The sequence below is a fragment of the Pipra filicauda genome, unplaced genomic scaffold (assembly GCF_003945595.2).
Source record: "Pipra filicauda isolate LSUMZ 115617 unplaced genomic scaffold, ASM394559v2 scaffold70_size2993248_pilon, whole genome shotgun sequence".
NCBI classification, from domain to species: Eukaryota; Metazoa; Chordata; class Aves; order Passeriformes; family Pipridae; genus Pipra; species Pipra filicauda.
In genome coordinates this window covers 327,399-349,486 of record NW_024104876.1, presented here as the reverse complement: position 1 = coordinate 349,486, position 22,088 = coordinate 327,399, and the positions used below count along the sequence as shown (strand labels likewise).

The 22,088-nt window shown below is 43.1% G+C and overlaps 1 protein-coding gene across 2 annotated transcripts in view; it reads left to right on the top strand.

Annotated features, from left to right (window-relative positions):
- The window catches only part of MAP2K5 (mitogen-activated protein kinase kinase 5), a 128,319-nt gene that overhangs the window by 35,586 nt on the left and 70,645 nt on the right, over positions 1 to 22,088 (top strand). For both annotated transcript variants that reach the window (XM_027714772.2, XM_027714774.2), the window contains 5 exons: positions 6,481 to 6,520; positions 10,633 to 10,701; positions 10,801 to 10,882; positions 14,481 to 14,542; positions 20,554 to 20,602. In XM_027714772.2, the coding sequence (XP_027570573.1) occupies positions 6,481 to 6,520; positions 10,633 to 10,701; positions 10,801 to 10,882; positions 14,481 to 14,542; positions 20,554 to 20,602 (302 nt within the window). The remainder of the gene's footprint in view (positions 1 to 6,480; positions 6,521 to 10,632; positions 10,702 to 10,800; positions 10,883 to 14,480; positions 14,543 to 20,553; positions 20,603 to 22,088) is intronic.

Here is a 22,088-nt window from a genome sequence, read left to right as displayed (position 1 = left end):
TCAGTCTGTGCCCTCACGCCTGAAGGGGCTGCTTTGCTGCAAGCACAGCTCTTTCTGTTCTCTTCTGAGCTCAGATAAGAAGCTTAAAGCTTCTATTTTTCTGTTAGGAAATGGTCTGCCTTGGTCCCAGAGTGTTTGTGTTGTTCCGAGGCTGAGTGAGGAGGATGTCTGGAGGCTTTACAGTTACTCAGTGCAGTTCTGTGAGTAGCTGATACAAACATGAGGAAATGGGACAGTCTTTATCATCTTTTTGGAGTGGAATGGTGTCCTGCTGTTTGTAACAAAGGTGTGCAATGAGTACACACCGAGGTGTGGAGCAGAAGGAAACATAGTAGAGAAAATCAAAATATTCACTTCTCTTTTTACTTCGTGACCTGAGTTTGCCACCTTTGGAGGTTCAGATGGACATGAGGAGAGTAAGATGCTGCAGCACTGGAACAGGGCATGGGAGAGGCAGGGAATGTCCATCCTGGGGCTGTCAGCACAGAGCTGGACAAAGCTGTGGCTGAACTCATCCGCTCCTGCAGTCCCTGTTCAGGAGAGATGTTGGATTGGATGGTGAGGAACCATCATTTCATCTGCTAAAGCATCACCAAGAGCTTCTGTGAGCCAGCAGAGCTACAGCAGCTCTGGGTCTGTGACATTCACAGAACGCTGGAATGGCTTGTGTGGGAAGGGAACTTTAAAGTCCATCTCATTCCATGGGCAGGGACATCATCCCAGGTTACTCCAAGCCCCGTCCAACCTGGCCTTGGACACTTTCAGGGATCCAGGGGCAGCCACAGCTTCTCTGGGCAACCTGTGCCAGGGCCTCCCCACCCTCCCAGCCAAGAATTCCTTCCCAATCTCCCATCTCTCCCTGCCCTCTGGCAGTGGGAAACCATTCCCTGTGTCCTGTCACTCCATACCCTTTTCCAAAATCCCTCCTGACATCAGCCATGAGTTTCCTGGTCCCTGGGCTGGAGGGGGACGTTTCATCCCTGCTGCCTCCGTGCTGTCAGTCCATCATTTTGTCATATTTGCTGAGGTTGGTTATATTTCTAGGAAGGGAAGGGACTGACTCATTGGCATAGCACACAGGTCATGGCTTCCCCTTGAATCATTTAGTCTTGCCAAGGAATATCTTATTGATTAGAAATTGTTTCCCTGGCTATTGGGGGGAAAAAAATAGAAGGATATGTCCTGGTGGCTGGAGTGAGCAGATGGGAAGCAGGATCCTGCTCCAGGCTCCTCCAGTGCTTTTCTGCATCAGCATGAGAGAATAATTTTCATGAATTTTGCTCTCTAGGTAGAGACTACATTTATTTTGAGTTTTAATAGAGCAGTAAACTCAGTTTGTAGTAAAAAGTTACTGTGTATGATGGGAAAAGCTGTTGGAGGAACTCAGGGATCTTTGCATGCTCTGTGCTTGGGATGTGACCATTGTTAAGTCACTGAACTGTGGGCAAATGCTCTGCAGCTAAAAATTAGGAAACAACTAGAAAATTGCTCTTCCTCTTCAGTGTCTCTGTGTTGAACCTGAAGTCAGTTCTTTGCTTGCCCTGGAAGGAATGATCCCACAATCACAGCATCCTGGGCTTTGGGTAAAATTCCTCCCAGGGAGGGTACAGAATTGTTGAAAGAGGGAGAAATGTGTTGTTTGCCATCTAAGCTGTTTATGAAGAATCTTGTGCATGTTCTCTTTGGTTGGGTTTGTTTTCCTTCTTGAGCTGAGTGAGTAGAAACTCCTCACATTCAGTGCATGAAGTTTTTAGCATTAAATATTAGGATGGGTTGGGGTTGAGGTTTGAGCCAAAGCATCTGACATTTCTCCTTGGTTTTCCTTACCTCAGGAAGAAAACAATGTGCCTTTCAATTCCCTTTTTCTTCCCTCTCTTTTTAAAAACAGAAGCCAGCTGCTTCTGATGCTTTCAGGTCTTAATTTGCTTTCCTGGAGAAACACATCTTATGTGAGGGGTGAGGGGAGAGATGCTGAGGAGTTGGCAGTTCCCCCAAAGCCCTATTCTAGTTTTCCCTGCTATTGATTTTGATTTTCTGGGACACAAGGGATGCACGTTCCATACTCTGCAGTCCATCACAAGTTTATCTGGCTTAGCTGGAGGGCTTTGTTCAAGCAGGGCTTGCTCACACACTGTATTTCTTATTTATTCCCCAAAATAACCCAGTTTTTGGCCATACCACCTCTGAGGGACACTCTGCACTTTCAGAGGGGGGAAGACAAAGTTCTTGGCTCCTGTGTGTCCCTTCAGGGCTCTAAATGTCAAGATTAATAGTCAAGGTTAATAAAATATCTGCCACAACTGTGCCAGCCTTGCTTAGAAGCTGCTCCTTGTCATGGAGGTGGGGGCTTGGAATCATCAGCTCCAGTGGGAATGGGGAGGAAGGGATTTCAATTTCTGCTCCTCAGTGGGAACGTTTCAGCCTGGCCTGGCCTCTCAGAGCATTAAAACAACCTCTGTGTGTTCACTGGGACAACTTCCCACAGGGAGATGCTTCCTGGAATGTTCCAGGCCGGGTTGGATGGGACTTGGAGCAACCTGGACAAGTGGAAGGTGTCCCTGCCTGTGGCAGGCGATGGGATGGGATGAGCTTTAAGGTTCTTTCCCACCCAGACCATTCCAGGATTCCCTGTTGGCCACTGCCTCCATCTCCTGGGCCAGGAGGGGGGAGGAAAACCCCCCTAAAACTCAACTTCTCCCTATTTTCTGGCTTTTTTTCTCCTCTCTTTCCCTCTTTTTTTTTTTTGAAACTCATGGACTGCTCTCTACCACACTGCCTCTGCTGGTGGAATGTGTTTGTTTTCCTGAGGAGGTTTGAAAGTTGCTGCTTTCTTTCCTCCATTCTCCCTGAAAATTTCTTCCTTCTTTTATGAAACCTGTAAAAAATTTTGTTGGGGGAGTTACTGGTCTGAGTTATTAAAACTTGGTTTTAATTAAACAACAGTTCCTGTTCACTTTGAAGCTCTCATTGCTGATCAGTTAAAGATATATATTTATATCTCTGTCTTTATATGTGGATTTTATCTATAACTTTTTGCACTATCCACTCTTTTTAGAGATGCCCTTTTTGCAGTCAGACTTTGGTGAATTTGAAAAGAATTCATTGTCTTGTAAGGTTGGGATCCCAAAAGGGATCCCTGAGCTTTGCCCTTTTTTTAATGGCTTTAATCATTATCCTAAGCCTCAAAAATGCTGTGCCTACAATAGCTAAGAACTGCCTCTTTTTAAATAAAATAGAAATTTAAAAAATAGTTCAGTGCAGAGTATTGGAGTTACAGTTTCTTCATGTGCAGAAATTTGGCACCAACTGAATTTCCTGTTGCTGTCGTGTTTATTTTTCTACTGTTTTAATAAATACAGGCTCATTTTTTTAAAATGTATATTTAAATATTTTTTATTATCGGAGGAAGTTGTTGTGGTGATTATTGAGCTCATAAAATTTCTATAAATCTGCATTTAAAATAATAAACCATCAAATTTCTGATAGATACAATCCCCCAACTAACCCGAGTGGGATTGGGATCAGGCTCTGCATAAGAATATATTCCTTTATTTGTCCCAGGGTTTGTTTGGAGCTTCCTCTCTGGAGAGTAAAATGAACACTCCATGCCGTGGTGTTTGTATAATTCCTGCAAAACTGAAGTGGCTTTTCTATATTTTTAATATTTGGCACTGGCATCAAGTGTTCAAAATTGCTTTTTAATCCTCTGATTGCAGAATTTGGCTCTCTCTGATGCGTCTCCGATTTCTCCTTAACAGCAAATGATTTATAGCCACCCCTTCTCAATCATCTCTTACAGCTTTTTACTGTAATAGATGAGATTTTTAAGCAAACCAAAACCCAACCCCAACAAACAAAAGAGCAGGAAAATGAATTTGTTTCCTCAGAGCTGGTTTTTTTTCCGAGGGATAAAATTTTGCAAACACCCAAACGATGTTTTCCTTGAATGTTTCTCATTTCCGTGCATTTCATTTCTGCTCTTTATGTTTGTTTGTAAGCAGCTCTGCAGCTATTTAGCAACTGTTTTCTCTCCTCTTTTAACATCCACTTGTCTTCACTGAAACTCATCCCCAGCAAGAGTTGTTATTGTAGTTGTTTTTTAGGCATTTTTTTGCCCCTCCTGGAAGATTTTTAAGTGTGTTCCCTGAAATGTTCCAAGTTTCTGAGGAACCTTTTTTGAATTTTGCCTTTTTTCTTCTTATTATTCTACAGTGATGAGTTTGTTCACTTACTTTTTTGGAGGTGGCACCGCAATCTGGGAGAGCTGACCCTTGAGATGAGGCTTTTAGAATGAAATATTGGTTTAATCTCCTCATAGACATTCATAAATTTGCTAATGGGTGTGGTATGCAGCAAAATGTTGTTTTTCTCCATGCTGTGCACGTTATTCCATGGGATTTTTTTTTTTTAGTGCATCCTTCAAAAGCTGCATGAAAGGCACTAAATCTTCAGGCTTTGGCTGTAACCACAATGGATCAACTGTAACCAAAATGATCCATTGCAGCTTCCAGTTCTACCTAATACCCAACAAAACCCCCTTTTCCCTCCCCACTCAGTGGAACAGGTAATTACTGTAGCAACCAGAGCCTAATTGGAAGGGTTAGTTGTTAATTAAAACACTGCAGAGGTGTAGGGTTGTCTTTTGGTGTAACCAAAGCTCCCATTCAAAGTTCATTAATCACTTTGCAGTTATTGTGCTGGGGAAGGTCAGGACAGTCGAGCTGCCTGGAGTAAACAAATTCCTGGCCTTGCAGAGCCACCCATGGGCCCAGTGTCCCTTTGTGCTCCAATTCCCAGCCATAATTAAATGTTAAATTGGTGCTGTCAGTGCTCTGTAAACCAAACCAGGGGCCTGCCCTCTGCTGGAAACTCAACCCAAACTTCCACGGATGAATTAGCGTGCATCATAATTAAATCATCGGCTCTTCCCTTTTAATTCACTTGGAAACAGGAGATCTCTTCCCATGGAAAAAGGCTCAGCTTTCCTGACAGCCTAATTAAGTTGCCAGCCTGGCCTGGGTGGGCCCTGCTCAGCCAACAGACGTCGAGCATCTCCTCTCAGCCTGGTCCTGCTCCCCTCAGTCCTGCTCCTCCCGAGCCCACAATGTTTTGCCACTCTTGATTCATCCCTAGTTACAGCAAGTTCATGGATTCATGGATTATTCATCCGGCTCCTGCTCTGTCAGAGCTCCCACAGATGATCCTCCTTCCTGTGCTGATGTTAAATCACATTGATTATTTTTTTTTGTTGTTGTTGTTCCTAAAAGCTGATGATGCCACATAAATGTTCTTCCAGGAGTTATTCAATTAAGGTGAAGTTTTTAGAAACTTCTGAGCTATTAACAGGAATTATAGAAGAGCTCAGGGTTATAAATAAGATTAAACAACAACTTCGCCCTGTCTGGGTGTGATTTTTTGCATGAAAAAACCCAACCATTAAAGCTTTTCTTCTTCAGTAATAATTGCTAGAGGTAGAGAGTGGTAAAATATTATAATTCTTTAAAGTTAGTGCCACATATATGACATTATTGAGTGTGGTGCCATAAATCAGTGTGAGACAGTAAAACTAGTGAAGAGGAAAACCTTTAATGGTTTTGTTTTTATGCAAAATTACATTGGATTTTGAATAGGTTGGTGGTTTTTTTTTCACCTGCCTTTATTTTCTTACATGTTCATGAGTAGGAGTAGGCAGGTCATTGTTAAATAGCCAATTATAAATGTTTGTCCACAGGAAATGAAGAAAAACTGCTGTTGAAATACTCTGGAAAATTATTTTGGGTACATGTGAACGTGAACAATAATTCTTTTTAACTTTATATGCCAACACTGATCTTAAATAGCAACACAGGAATTTAATTTTGCTGATGTTTTCTGGGGGTCTTTAGGTTATAATAAAGAATTGATCATAACCTCTTTTAAATCACTTTAATATTTATATCTGAGTGTCTCACTGTCTTCCCACTGAAAACACCCACAGGACTGGCAGATTTGGGAGCTAAACCTTATTTTCCATGAAAATTCTGAATAGTGGTTGTTTCCTAATTGATTTCATTGAAAGGAAATGGGAAAGGGGATAAATTCAAGGTTGGGCTCAAAGATTTAAGGTTGAACTTGATGATCTTGGAGGTCTTTTCTGACCTGAATGATCCTGTGATTCTGTTAAATTCCCATTTAAAGTTTGATATTCTTCTGTATCAAAATCTTCACTGTGTTTATTTTACATCAAACAGGCAGATACAAACCCTGATAAATATTTAATTGTAAACACATCCTTTTGGTCGCTTGTTTTCCCCAGTTTTCCTTGAGAAATGCTGTCTAAAATTGGCTTCACATAAAACATCTGAGTCATTTTTCTGTGAAATCAAGTTGCACAAATGCATAGAGGGAATTGTATGTGATCTAAAAATATGTAATTTTATTTAATTTTTATTTAATTTGTTGAATTATTTAAAATTGATTTCATTTTTTCCCCTCACACAGGGCATACCATGTCCGTAGTGGAAAAATACTGGCAGTAAAGGTAAGAGATTCCAGTAATTTTCTTTCTTTCCAATCTTTCCTGACCTTGATTTCCTTCCCTTCCTTCTGATGGTTGGATCTCTGTTTGGTGAATTGCATTAAAATCCATGTTGTTTGTGCAGGAAACCCTCCATTTTAGTCATTCCAAATGAGCACAGACTCCCAAAAATCCAGTTTTTTTTCCCCCAGGGAAAAGCTCTTCCTGGATCTGGGCTTGTGTGAGGAAGCTGCTTTTCCCTGGTCCCTTCTCCAGTGCTTCCTCAAATGAGCTTTTCCAAGCTTGGGGGTGCCCTGGGAACCTGCCTGGAGAGCAGGTGGAGCACCAGGAAATCCAGGGAATTCGCTCAGGCAGGAGGATCAGCGAGTTCACCCTTTGCAAGGTTAATTGAAATCACCTCCCTGTGGCAAAAAAAACCCCTTTTTTCAGCAATTTCACCTCCTTTTTCCCTTCGAGTCCATGGGTTTGGTTATTCCTGGTGGATAATGAGCATCCTGGAGATTTGGGAAACTGGGTTTTCTTGTAGGTTCTGCTCATGCTGGGCCTGTCACTGTCAGTTATGTTTTATTTGGGGTGATTTCAAAGAGATATTAAATCAATATGTGTGTTAGAAATAGATATGGTTTCAATATATAACACATTTATATAATATATATGTTCTAAATAGTAACAAATAGTATATAACTTACATATATGCATGTGTTATAAATATATATAGTTTAAAATAAGGTGCTCATGAGCTGGAGGGAAGCCTGCTCTGATGGTGATTGTGTCAGGTTGCTATTGAAAAAATTACCCAAATGCTTCATATTTATTTGTTTGTTTGTTTGTTTGTTTGTTTATTTATTTATTTATTTATTTGTATATTATATACATTTCTATATAATATATATTTTCATATAATCTACATTATATACAGTTTATATTGTATATAATTATAATAACATATAATGATATATGTATAATATATATATTATACATATAATATTTATAATTATATATCATTATATAAAGTAATTACTTAAATTACTTATGTCTTGGCTTAAGCAGCAGTAAAAGAGGATGAGAATTCCAACATCTTGGAATGATCATCACAGTGGATCCAGTGTTTTGACAGAGGATTCCCAGGATAGGAACATCACTGGGTGGGTCTGTTAAAGCAGAATTCTGCATTGTTGGGACTTGTTAAAATGATAATATAAGGGTTTGATAGGAGAAGCTAATATTCCAAAAACCTGTTGATTAAAATGCTTTCAGCAGGTGGATAATCTTACAAATAAAACAAACAGAATCCATCACATAACACCTCTGTTACGGGCCAAACTACGTATTTTACGTGGAGGATTTAATGGCTTTTTCAAAGGTAACTCTCTCCCAATTAAAGGGCAAAATCCAGGTGAAAAATGTGAGGGTGCCCTGGCTCCTTTCCATCCCCCCACTGCTTTGAGCTCCCCCTGCTCTTAAGCTGGCATTTAAATGGACCATTTGATTAATCATTTGTGCACTGCCTGTAATACTCCCGAATTTCCTCGCAGTTGTACACACTGTAAAAGACAATTATGTCACCACAGATTAAAGGAGGGAATTAAAGCAGAATAGCAGCTTAATTTGACCTGTGATTTGGCTCTGGTTCCCTTCAGTGCAACGTGTGCCACTCCAGCAAATAGCTGAAGTCATCCCTGACAGCTCGTGATGAATTGCTGTATTTATACTGTATATTTTAATAGCCTCACGCTAATTTAAATTGAGCACAGGGTAAATTATAATTCAGTCACTTGGCTGCTTGTGTTTAACTCGACAACTCGTCCTGATTTGTCCTGGAGGTGCAGTGGGAACGTGCTCAGGTGTCCCTCTGGGAGATGAACCCTTCTCACTGGGGGGGTGGGTTCACCTGCACTCTGAGCGTGCAAAGGGACTTCAAAATCGTGGTGTTTGGGCAAAAAGTTGATGGGGAAGGTGGAGGTTGGTGAGGGAGATGGAGGTTGAGGAGGGAGATGGAGCTTGAGGAGGAGGATGGAGGTTGAGGAGGGAGATGGAGATTGAGGAGGATGGAGGTTGAGGAGGGAGATGGAGGTTGGTGATGGAGATGGAGGTTGAGGAGGGAGATGGAGCTTGAGGAGGGTTTCTGGGACTCTATGAACTTGCAGCCAAATCCTTCTTCACAGCTTCTTCCTTGGCTTTCAGGATGTTTTTGTGTTGTTTTTTATGCTTTAACACTGTTCCAGCCCATGCTCAGGTATCCTTAAAAGTTGCTTCACCCATATAAAATAGGCTTGGAAATTTGATACACAGGGAGATGATAAATGCAGATTAAGGTGCTATATAGATAATTTTTCCTCTCTCTCTGCTGTAAATAACATAATGTTCCTCCAGCCTTGACATCAGGTGGTGTCACCCCAGGTGGAAGAAAACACTTCTGTGCAACATAAAGGGAGACTCTGACCCCTCCTAATTTATTTTGGGATGACACATCCTTGCCATTCCTCTGGATGTGCCCTACCCATGGTGTCCTGACCACCTGGAAGTCAGGAAGCTCTGCTTTTCCAGGTTATCCTGCTTTTCCAGGTTATCCTCACTATTAGAATAGTGAGGATAATTGTAATTTTGTAATTAGAGTTAATGCAAATCAGCCCAGGAGCTTTCCTCGTGCCAGGGCCTGGCTGATGGGATGTCAGGGATATATTTGGTGCTGATCATGCCAAGCAGTCACTGCTGGGGTCAGGGAAGCCTTTGCCATGAACAAGTCAGAGAAATTTCTCACTGGGAGTAGAATTTAGTGAGATAAAACTCGAATTTTATACTATTGACGAGGTGAAATTCTGGTGATATTCCATGAACAAAACTAATGGGATCCCAGCAAAATATTTTCAGGTTTTCCACGCTGGAAAAAATGTAAGTGAATATTGTTGGCAAATGATTATTGATCTGGACAAGTGTGTTAAAGGTTTCTTGGCAGCCCTGTATTACACTTACAATTTAGTTTAGTGACAGCTTTTAGAAATAACCCCAAAGCAAACTCTGCATAAAAGCAGGTTATTGGTTTTTCTTTCAGGCAGATTTTGGTGCTGCAAAATGTGCTTGGAAATGGGCTCCCCGAGTTCTGTGTTGTCAGCAGAATATTCAGCCTGTGATGTCTGTGCTGCTAATTCTGCCAATTGACTGAATTCTGCTTCCCTTTAGCTTAAAATATTAAACTGTGGAATATTGGGTGGGTGCAGGCTGAGCCTGGCTTAATTCACTGGGAGCCCAGTTTGGTTTGTAAAGTGGGGCTTAATAACTGAGTGTGCAATGAATTGTTTGTTAAATTGGACTTTCAGTGCCTTGTTGAGAGGGTCTGTCCTGAAAATCCTGAAAACTTGTAACTCCAGGCAGCTCAGCCCACTTGGACTCCAGTGCTTGGTGTTTTAGCCCTGGTTAGCAGTTAAATGGATGAGAGAGAAGGGCAGGGATGAAGGAAACAGGAGATAAACTTGACAGTGAACAGCTGGTTTGAGCTCTGGCTGCTCCAGGTCAGGTTGTTTTCCAAGGGCTGGAGCCCCTCTGCTCTGGAGCCAGGCTGGGAGAGCTGGGAATGTTCACCTGGAGAAGAGAAGGCTCCAGGGAGAGCTGAGAGCCCCTTCCAGGGCCTAAAGGGGCTCCAGGAGAGCTGGAGAGGGACTGGGGACAAGGGATGGAGGGACAGGACACAGGGAATGGCTTCCCAGTGCCAGAGGGCAGGGAGAGATGGGATAGTGGGAAGGGATTCTTGGCTGGGAGGGTGGGGAGGGGCTGTGATGGAATTCCCAGAGAAGCTGTGGCTGTCCCTGGATCCCTGGAAGTGTCCAAGGCCAGGCTGGAGCAACCTGGGCCAGTGGGAGGTGTCTCTGCCCATGGCAGGGGGTGGGATGGGATGAGCTTTAAGGTCTCTTCCCATCCAAACCATTCCAGGATTATCAGCCCCATCCTTTCATTTCCTTCCTTTGCATCTTGCTCATTAAAATATTGTTTCCCCTATTCCTCTCTTTCCTTTTCTCACATCAGGAGAATTAATATGTGGATCTTCAGTTGATTATTTTGAATCATTCTTGTACTTTTTGTGTCAGCTCTGCTCACATCTCTGTGTTCTTGTGTTTTAGGTCATCCCCTTAGATATAACACTGGAACTCCAGAAGCAGATCATGTCAGAGTTAGAAATTCTTTATAAGGTATGTATAAGTTTTTATAATTTTCATTGTTCCTTCTTTAATTTTCTTGCAGCAAATTTTCAAAGAGAACTTCTCTCTCTTTTTTCTTTCTTTTCCCAGTGTGACTCATCGTATATCATAGGATTTTATGGTGCTTTTTTTGTAGAAAACAGGATTTCATTGTGTACAGAGTTCATGGATGGTGAGTTGTGTATTCAGTTTGCTTCTGATTGCTAAGAATTTAAATGGGAAAATTATATAAAGACGTGCTTTTGTCGAATGGAGTGTTATGACTTGAAAATGTGAAGTATTAATAACTTTGCAGGGAGTTAAAAAACCAGAACAGGGATTGGGATCGTGCTGAATTCTCCATGAAATGCTGCATTTTCCCCGTGTGTAACTTCCCTCACTTTTATTGAAAATGTAAATAGAAGAGAAATAAATGCTGCCTTAATTTGTGGGTTGATATTGGAGCCTTCCTTCCAATCTGTCCTCGCTGGCAAAACAGCTGTTCCTCACTCCCAGGGTTTTGATAGCCAAAACAGATTTTCTTTTAAAGAAATCTATTAACCCAATGTCCTGTGTGTTTGCAGTGGAAATAGTCTCTTAATTGCAAGACAAGGAGTTATTTTCCAACACAGCTGTTTGCCAGCTCTGTGCTGACTTTCTTTCTGAGTCTTCTCCTGATTCCTCCCCACCTGAATCCTCGGACCAAGAGCAACCCCACATCCCCACAGGCTGATCTTGCTGTTGTTGCAGAGGTGTAGCAGCACTTGGCTTGGAAATCTTGGGAATTCTTGGAGAAAAGGGCAGGGAAAATCCACTGATAACAGCAATTTATAATCCTTGCTGGCCTGTGTGAATGAGTTCTGAGAGCAGCTCGTGGCAGATGCTGTCCCTGCGTGTCTCGTGCTCGAGAAGCCTCTTCACAGCTTAAAACTCTTCCCATCACAAGCAAAAGTCTGTTCCTCTCTCCAGGGTTTTCTTAGGAGCCAGCATTTTATGCCCTACCCAGGTTTTTCACAAAGGCTCCTCACTTAAGCTGGGTGTAAAGGAGTAAAGATCTCACAAGTGATTTCCTGCCACAGAGCCTTTCCCTCCCCAGGAAAAATTCCCAAAGCCAAATGAAACGTCACCGAACAGCTTCTTTCTTTCTGGATAAAGCCTCTTAGGGTTTCATGGTGCATTTTGTTTTCTCCCTGTTCAAATGGCCTGTTATCACTGTCATTTCTCCCTTTTCACCCTCACTGCCTCCAGCCCAGTGATTGCTGCACCCTGTTTCCAAGCCAGGAGGGTTCTCTCAGACTTTCTGTCTTTGAAAAAAGTATTTTATTCAAAAAACCCAAGCTCCCAAGTTAAATTCTTTGCTTGTTCTGCTGCTGGGTGACTATTTGCCCTTTCTCTGATCTTCCCTGCAGTTACACTCAGACTTGCAAGGCTGTGTAAAGCAGTAGTTACACACAGTCAGGAAGCATCTGCTCGTGCCAAAACGAGCATCTGCCTGGAGTTTGTCCTTTCTTTCACTTCACAGAATATTCTGAGTTGGAAGGGACCCACAAGGATCCTTTAATTCAGATATCTGTTTAAACATTATGGACAGAACTGCTTGCAGGTCTGAATTCTTGCTTGAAAATATTTCAGCTTTTAGGGTCTGCATCCCTTATGGTGGTGCATAAATTCCTTGGAATTATCCTGGACATGACCTGCTCTGCCTCATGTTGTGCTCTCCTTCTGGCAGAAAGCCCCAGCAATCACTGAAAGGAAGAACAAAATGCAAATAAATGGACCTTGCCTTTTCTTTTCCCTCCCTCAGACCTTTAATTTTCATGCATGAGGATGCAGGTAAAGAGAAGGAAAAAAACACTCTCTCATCCTGCAGATGAAGAGCTTTAACCTTGTTAAATTTTTAGCCCTTTTTGTCTATCCTAGGCCAGTTTATATTTCCTGAAGCCATATCCTGTGAGCCTGGGCCACATTACAGGGATTTACTTTATGGATGACAAGGATACAGGTGGATCTGAGTCTTTTGGGGAGGCCCACGTGGGTAAAAAGGACCATTTTGGTGCTTCCCTGGCACCTCCAAGGAGGAAAAAGCCAAGGAACTCCAGGTCTGCAAATATCAAAGCACTGAGTGGCCTGGATCACCCTCCCACCAATGGGTTTTAGAGAGCAGCAGAGATGTGAAATGAGGCTTTTTTTAGATTTTGCCCTTTTATATTTGTGATAAAGATGACGCTCTAAATACAGATGGTGAAATTCCCTATTGCCTTTTATTTATGTTGTTACCTCTTTTCCTTGGAAGTGCTGAACACCTGCTAAATTCCCCTGGAAAACAGGTTATCAGGCTGTCCCTGCATGTCTCTACAGGGTTGGGAGCTGGCATCACTGGATTTGGAAAAGTTGTGCTCTGCAGGCTTCTTTCTCCGGGGAAGAATGGCAGATTTCCCCATTTGTTTGCAAAAAAATGCTTTCCTTAATTTTTCCAGCAGCACCACCTTTAGTGCCAGCTCCAAGAGCCAGGCTTAGCAGTTTGGGGAGGTGAAAATAGAACTTTTTTGGGGGGGCAAAACGTAAGGATGTGGTGTAAGGATGAAGAGGAACCAGCAGCCTCATGTTTGGCTTTTGCAGAGAGCAGTGGGTGTCTGTGATTCTCTTTTTTTCATTGAAAACCCCTTAGATTTCCGTTTAAACTGGGCTTTTTTATAATCCCCAGGCCTCGAGGGCAATACAAGCTGAAAAGTTACATTTAGGGAATGAATGGTAGTTTGAACAACCTGGAATCAGAGCAACAATAGTGAAGACAAACAAACAGACCATTTCTGACAGCAGAGATGAGGAGGAGGAAAACCAACCAACACCACAAACCCCAGTTATTAGAATGAGAATTATACCATAGTTCTTATTTATACCATAATAAAGGCTGAAGGCTGGAATAAGGACCTTGTGACTGCCTTGAATTGCAGCATTTTGGGACAAACAGGGTTTATTTTTAAAAACTGAACCATGCCCATGTATTTTTTTTTCCCCGTTCAACTTGGAGGTTTTTAATTCTCAATTTTAAGTTTGCTTTCTTGCCCAAGAGTTTGTATTTTACCCCAGGGACGTTTTGAACAGTGATTTGATCACCAGTCTCCTTTGCAGAAGAGAAGGGAGACAATGCTTCCCAATTTCTTGGGAATGTCTCCATGAATGTGTGATGCTGGAAGGACAAGTTATCCCAGATATCAGATTGTGTCCCATATTGGAATTTACTGGAGTTTAACTTGCTTGCCCTGAAGGTTCTTTCATTTTCAGACAACAACCAAACCCTCACTGGTTTGATATCCAGAGAAAACAGCTTTAATTACGTATATAGTGATCATACTGGGTATCATGGAATGTTAGCAGCAGGTTTTAGGGACACAAGGCTTGGGATACTCTGGAGTTTGAGGTCGACTCTTGCTTTTTGGGCTGATTTTGTTCTTCCCAAGGAGTTTCTCCCAGCCTGGTGGTTTGGAGTTGTCCAGTTTTGATATTCTGACCTGTGATGAGAGGTTTTCTAATCTTTTTTAACTTGTGTTTTGAGTATTAAAGCTGCAAGCAAAAATCACCAGGGGAGGGGGAAGAACCCCCAGTGCTGTTTCTTGTGTTGATTCAGAGTTTGGGAGATTTTTGAGGTCACTTCTTTCTGACACAGTTATTGTTCTATCATTGATGGTGTTTTTTATTAATAACCAAGGCCTAGAAAACCCCTTGGGGCTTCAAATCTAGGGCAGTGTTTCATTCTGCATTACCTGAGCACGTGTTGTTTGTCCCTGCAGGGGGTTCTTTGGATGTTTATAGAAAAATTCCAGAGCACGTCCTGGGAAGAATAGCAGTGGCTGTAAGTACTTTTATTTCTTTTTACCTCTCAGTTCTTGGTGGTGCATTTAACTTATCCCTGATTTGAGTGCTCACCTGCCCCCCTGGGGACACTGAGGTCTCTCCAGGATCCCTGTCCTCGTGTCAGAGGGAAGGTCCTTCCTCTCTCCTGTGCAAAGGGACTTTGGGATTAAGGAAAACTTCCTTTTGAATGACCAACACATGGCTTGCTGGAGGTTCATGAGATAATTAGAGGGATGGAACACTTCTCCTGTGAGGAAAGGCTGGGAGAGCTGGGAATGTTCACCTGGAGAAGAAAAGGCTCCAGGGAGAGCTGAGAGCCCCTTCCAGGGCCTAAAGGGGCTCCAGGAGAGCTGGAGAGGGACTGGGGACAAGGGAGGGAGGGACAGGACACAGGGAATGGCTTCCCACTGCCAGAGGGCAGGGAGAGATGGGATATTGGGAAGGAATTCCTGGCTGGGAGGGAGGGGAGGCCCTGGCACAGGTTGCCCAGAGAAGCTGTGGCTGCCCCTGGATCCCTGGAAGTGTCCAAGGCCAGGTTGGACGGGTCTTGGAGCAACCTGGGCTAGTGGGAGGTGTCCCTGCCCATGGCAGGGGGTAGAATGAGATGATCTTAAAGGTCCCTTCCCATCCAAACCATTCCAGGATTCCATGACATGATTCTATATAAAAGAATGTGATAAACTGAGTGGGATAAAAAAATGGAATTTGCTGGAAGTCTGTGCTGACATTTCTTCCTGTCAACCCTCCCAGGATGGAGCAGGGTCAGATAGAAAGGACAGTCCTCTTAATCACCTTAATTTACCTTTTAAGCCCTTCTGTTCTATGTGGTGCCTCCAACACTGACCCAGGAGCCCTGATGGTGATCCTTTGTCTGCTGAGAGTGTCATTTCCATTCTGACTGTCCTTAATCTGTCCAAAGTGACTCAGTTAGTTTGCCTTCCCAGGCTGAAGAATTAAGTTGGTTCTTGTTACCAAAATGCAGTGGCAGAAGGTGTTTTCTGTGCTCTCCTGTGGCAGATGAGGAGGGTGAGGTTTTAATTTAGGGACAGGCTGCTCTCCCACCCCTGTGCTGGGACGTTTCACACCTGGATGAAGAGCTAATAGGGGTCATCTTAGGGCTGATGATCCCAAACCTAAGTTTGGGATCCAAGAAGAAGTCCCAGTCCCCAATATCTACTCAGTTTGGTCTCAAGGTTGTTGGCAGTGGGATCCTTAAAGCAAACACCTGGTTAGCCCATCATTGTGGCTCAGCAGCTAAAAATTCACCAGCCATGACCAAAAACTCAAATTACAGAACAACAAAAAAAAATATGAAAGAATTAAAAAAAAATCCATCATTTTGCAGAGCTGAACACGGGGTGAATGACCAATGTCTCAGTGGAGCTCTCAGGGGAGAGAGATACTGCTAAACAATTGCTAAATATAAGGAATACTTTGATAACTTAAGCAGTTTAAAGCATAACAAAGTTATTCTATCATGTGCCATTTAATTAAGTGCTGGGTTTTCACATTCATTATACATCAAGCTGACAATTTAAATCCTTTAATCCAACACAGGCAGCTATTTAGTCTCTGTTCATTGTAATTCACAGCTCTACTTCTGTCTTAATTTGTGTGGCCTGCCCAGGGTGATGAACATCCTCCTCTGATGCTGGTTCCTCTAAGTAGCTTCAAATCTGCTCATTATGTACCTGGCAGTTTCTCCTGGAATTTGAGTGCTTTTCACCTCCAGTTCAGAGGGAAAGCATTTTATCTTTTCTCCCCCATGAGGGAGAAGCTGCTCACAGTGTCCTCATATCCCTGGTGCCAAGGACCATGTGTAATTTTAAAGTTTAATAATACTGGGATGAGCCTTCAAGCATTCCTTTCACCATGTGTAATTTTAAAGTTTAATAATACTGGGATGAGCCTTCAAGCATTCCTTTCAGCTGCTTGTTCCTTGTTTTCCTTCTCTCCCTTCTTGTTGTGTGTTTAACACACCCACACCAACTCACGGTATCGTTTCCTTGCCTTTTTTTTGTCTCTCCCCCATCCTCCCCTATCCTTGGCATTCCACAGGTGTTCTCTTCCAGTTTTGCCCTTCTCCATATTGGTGCTGCTTCAGCCCCATCTTTTATGTCTCCATATCTCTATTTTTTTGTTCACCTGCGGGGTCACCTCGTTACCAAAGTGGCAGTCAGTGAGTGTGGCTCCCTGACACGGGCACTGAGCTGATATTTAACTTCTGCTGGTTATTTGATTTGCTGCTTTCCCCTGCCTGGTGAGGAGCAGGGGGGTCAGGGAAAGGGGGGAACAAAGGAGCAGGTGCTTCAGAGGAGGAGCTCACCCCTTCCTCCTGCTTCCCAGAACAGAAGGTGTGCGCTGAGGCCGAACCAGCACTGGCAGCTCCTCTGCTCTGGTGCTGCTTTTCCCTCAGTTGGCACAGTGGAATTGTTGGAAGGAGGCAGCAAAAGCCTTTGTTTTCACTAGGATTTCTCCTTGAAGCCTTCCCAAACCTGCCTGTTGGTGGCTGATGTTTCAGCAGAGCCTTTTTTTTGTGGGTTGGGGCACCTTTTTGCCAAGTCCTGCACACAGACACCGTAATCCCCCCCTGAACAGCTTGGGAAGATTACCCAGAGCCTGGAGGATTTCTGGTCACTGCTGAGGAGGGGAGTGTCAAACAAAAGCTGGGTGGATTTTGTAGACAAAACCTGGAGCTTCCAGAGTCTCTTTTTCCTTTGCAGAGTGTTTTCTCTTGCACCACGTACAGAGTCGTTTGTCTTTTATCCTCCCGAGACGTGTACAGTGCATTAATCTACTGAAGCTGCTTAATAATATGTGTGACCTGCACATCTGTTAATTGGGAAACCCTCTTGTTATGTTTGTAGAAGGTTTTAAGTGGAACCATTTCCAGAGGAAGATGATGCAGGCCCATGTTGACATTTAGCAGCACCCCCAAGCTCCTCTCGCTCCCACCTGAGGATTGCAGGGGTTGGTGATCTCAGAGGGCTTTTCCAGCCTGGTTGATTCTAACTGGGTGTGATGGGACTGGCTTTCTGGTGCACTCCCCTCTCAACCAGACTTTCTCATGGATGTGGAACTGCTGGAGAGAGTCTAGAGGAGGCCACAGAGCTGCTCTCAGGGCTGGAGCCCCTCTGGAGCCAGGCTGGGAGAGCTGGGAATGTTCACCTGGAGAAGAGAAGGCTCCAGGGAGAGCTGAGAGCCCCTTCCAGGGCCTAAAGGGGCTCCAGGAGAGCTGGAGAGGGACTGGGGACAAGGGATGGAGGGACAGGACACAGGGAATGGCTTCCCACTGCCAGAGGGCAGGGAGAGATGGGATATTGGGAGGGAGGTCATCCAGTTCCAAACTCCCTCCCACAGGCAACGACACCTCCCACTAGCCCAGGTTGCTCCAACCTGGCCTTGGACACTTCCAGGGATCCAGGGGCAGCCACAGCTTCTCTGGGCAACCTGTGCCAGGGCTTCCCCACCCTCACAGCCAAGAATTCCTTTCCAATCTCCCATCTCTCCCTGACCTCTGGCAGTGGGAAGCCATTCCCTGTGTCCTGTCACTGCAGGCCCTTGGAAATGGTCTCTCTCCATCTTTCTTGTAACCCCTTTGGGTCCTGGAAGGCCACATTTAGGTCACCCTGAAGCTTCTCTTCTCCAGACTGAACAATCCCAACTCTCCCAGCCTTTCCTTTGGGAGAGGTGGAGGGATCTCTGACTTCCTCAAAACATCCGTCCTGCTTTTTTATGTGTCTACAAGAAGGGGAAATCTCTCTCCTTCCTCGTGTTCTCAGTTTGTGTGAAGGCCTGGCGGGTTTTCCAAAGGAAAACCTACCCAGGGAACCCCAAAGTGCTGTTGTGGTGGCTCCTGTTCTGGGGCTGTGTCCTGCTGTGGGGCTGGGGACGTAAAATCCCTTCTCCCTCCGCTTGCCACTTCACACATTTGTTTTCCCTTCCATTTGTGAGGCAGTGACATTGTGCTCTGTATTTTGAGTGCTAATGTTGATTGAAGTTCTCCCTGAAAGGATGTGCACTTGAACTGTCAGGAGAGGGAGTGATTGACAGCAGGTAGAAGTACTTTTTGTGTCAAGGCTTTGTCAAGTCATTGTTGTAAAACCTACTTTACTGAATACCAATAATTCCTGCCAGAGCTTCAATCAAAAGATTCTCTCTCCCAGTACCATTTTAGAATAATATTTAATACTTGAGAGTCCTTCCCTAATAGGCAAATGTAAGGGAAGTGAATAACTGTGTGTTACACGAGGTGAGTCCATTTGGGAGGCTCCTGGGAGGATATTTACAGCCCAGGATAAAGGGAAAAACTCCTTTTATTCCTTTATACTCTGATGCTGAGAGACTCTGAAGGGAGAGTTTGTTTAATACCATGTCTTATCCAGCACATGTTCCAGAATAAAGATATTTAATAACTCACAGCTGTTGAATTTTTTTCCATAGGGAATGTTTCCTTTTTTTCTCTGTGATTACTTGCTTTAAAATAAACAAGTTCCTAATGGTTTTAAAGCTTTTCAATAGTCTAAATAAATTTATAATAATCAAAGAGTATTCTGAAAATGACTTTGGCCATTGGAGGAAGCCTGAAATGTTGCATCTCCTTGATTTGTTTTTGCATCAATATTTTTAAGTTATTGTTGTTATTAATAATAATAATGTCAAAATGCTGTGTAAGTAGAATTCCCACGTTTTGCTTGTCATAGAGTCATGGAATCCTAGAATCATTAAGGTTGGAAAAGACCTTTAAGACCAAGTCCAACCTTTTGGAAAGGCTTGAGGTGAACGTGGTCACACCTGTGGCCAGGAGATAGTTGGGTTTGGACGAGTTTAAGTGAGGAATTGCCACCTGGAGCAATTTATTTGGGATCCACCATCGTGACTTGCTTTACAAAAGAGATTCAGACCCCACTGAGGTCATTTTTAATTACAGAATGAATTTTAAAAGAGTTTCTAGTCCAATAGAAAGGCAGGGAATTACTGTGCTCTCTGCTTTCACTCTGTATCATATTTTTAGCACTTCTGCTTGATCACTGTAACACAAATAACTTCATTTTGGTCTACTCAGACAGTGAAAAAAAATGTAAAAAAACCTCACACAAATTTACCAGTGTCAGAAGTGGTTTGTGGTTCTGGAGGTGCACGAGGAGGGTCTCAGGGAAATGAGTTAAAAGTCACCTCAGAGATGGAAATGGGATAAAAACTATTTTCTCTGTGAGAGGAGTTGGCTGAGAAAGCAGGGACAGGTTGGGGGAAGGAGAGCAGTGGCACAAATGTGTTTATTGAATGTTATATTGAAAAACCAGGTTTTTCAGTTTGTTTTTCCCAGTTTTGGTGGTGGAAGGAGGAAATTGTGGAATAGCAGGGCAAGGTCTGCCCCAGTTCTTATGTTTTAGGGCTCCCAGTTGTGTTTTTTGGGGTGGTGGGAGAGAAGGAGGTTTGTGTTTGGTTCCAAGGTGAGAAATGTGAAGAATGAGACAATTTATACACAGTTCAAGAAGAAATATTCTGCATTTGCATCAAGTAATTGAAAGCATGGAGAGGAAAGGAAAAGGTACAGGATGCACCAGATGGAGGGAAAAGAAGAGAGGATGAAGTGCAAGAGGGAATTAGAGATTTTATTGTTTTCTGGCCTTTAGTTTCACTGAGTTGCTTCTGTTGCAGGAAGACAAATCATTACACCCTTTATCTCTCATGATTTTGAACACCCCAGCAAAGACAGATGAATTCAAAATACATGGAATTGCCTGAAGGGATTCAGTATAAACTCAACTGACTTCAATTTGTGGATCCTGGGAAGAAGAATTTGTGTATTCTGAAAGAACCTGGGGTGGGTTTTTAGCAGGAGTTCACCTGGTCCTGGAATCCCTTGGAAGGGGTGTTTGGTGTCCCCTTTTCCTGGTCCTGCCTCTGTTCTTCACTACAAGTTGGGTCTCTCATTAGATGAGGTGTTGCAGTTTTTCTCACCAGGAATCTCTAATACTTGATTTTTTTTTTTTCTTTTAACTTCAGGTTGTGAAAGGCCTGACCTATTTATGGAGTCTAAAGATTCTGCACAGGGGTGAGTAGCAGATGTTTTCTGTTTTTCAATGAAAAATAGTATTATAACATTACTATATAAAGTATAATAGACATGCAAGATACCTTTTACAAATATATAAAAATATATGGAACTATATAGAAAATATATGATATTATTATAATAATAATAGTATTCATTTTATTAACATTTTCTGCAAAGACACTTGACCATATTAACATCTGGTTTGTAATGCAGAATGAATCTTAATCCTTAACCTCACACATTCCCTGGTAAAATATTTTTATTGTCCTTTTATTGCCCTCCCTCCTGTCCTACAAAGAAATAAGACTGAAGAGAGAAATGAATTTTATAGAGATTTAGAAGCTTAGGGTTGCAAACAGTTGCCCAGTGGAAAAATCAGATGTTTGACTAGTATTGAAAATAGAAGATAGATTTTCTTATGGACTTCAGGAATCTCATGTGAGTGCCACAAGATCTCTAAAATTGTGACTCCCCTTGTCCCTCAGAATGATCATGAAGAGTTAAAGGAACTTTCATTTTTACTTGGACATAAAACATTTTTGGGTTTTGCTGTTTATTCTCTTTCCTGAAGTTAATTTGGATTTTTTTTAAACTTCTCATTTATTTCTTGCCTTTTAACGTTGTTACATTTTGGTAAAAATGTATCTAGTTTGATAAGTTAATTGGAATATACTAAAACTTCCAAAACCAATGTGAATTCTGGAAAATTCTGACAAAACAGTGGGAGATGCTGTTTACAGAACAAAGGAGCCACTTCCCCCTGCACCAACACCACTCCCCCCAAAAAAAAAGGAGGAGAAACTCATTACATTTATAATGTTTCTAAAGTGTCTGAAAGTAACTGCTCTGGTTGCTAATGTTGTACCAATCCTGTTTAATTTAACCCATCTGCTCGCTCAGCCCGGGTGCACAGTCGGGGGGTGCAGTAACTTGGGATTGAAGGAGGAGTGTGAGGGGAGACACGTAGGGAATGTTAAATTCCAGACCAGAGAGGTGAGAGCAGCCCTGCTGGGGTTTTGGAGGGGCTGAGAAGGTGATGGGCAGTGGCTGGGTCAGGTGTCCTGGTGTGAGCAGTGCAGGGAGTCAGAGAATCCTGGAATGGTTTGGGTTGGAAGAGACCTGGAAGTTCATCCCATTCCAACCCCCTGCCCCGGGCAGGGACACCTTCCACTAGCCCAGGTTGGTCCAACCTGGCCTTGGACACTTCCAGGGATCCAGGGGCAGCCACAACTTCTCTGGGCAACCTGTGCCAGGGCCTGCCCACCCTCCCAGGGTCAGGGCATGGCTGCAGTTCCTCCTTTGTGCTTCCCAGGGGATTGCTGTGAATTTGGGAGCACAGGCTGTGCTGGGTGAGAGAAGGAGAGCTGTGGCCAAAAGAGTGAGTAGAGAACAACTAAGGGCCTGGCTTTTGTAAAGCTGTGAGTCATTTAGGTTGGAAAAGGCATTTGACATCGAGTCCAACCATCCCCCAGCACTGCCAAGG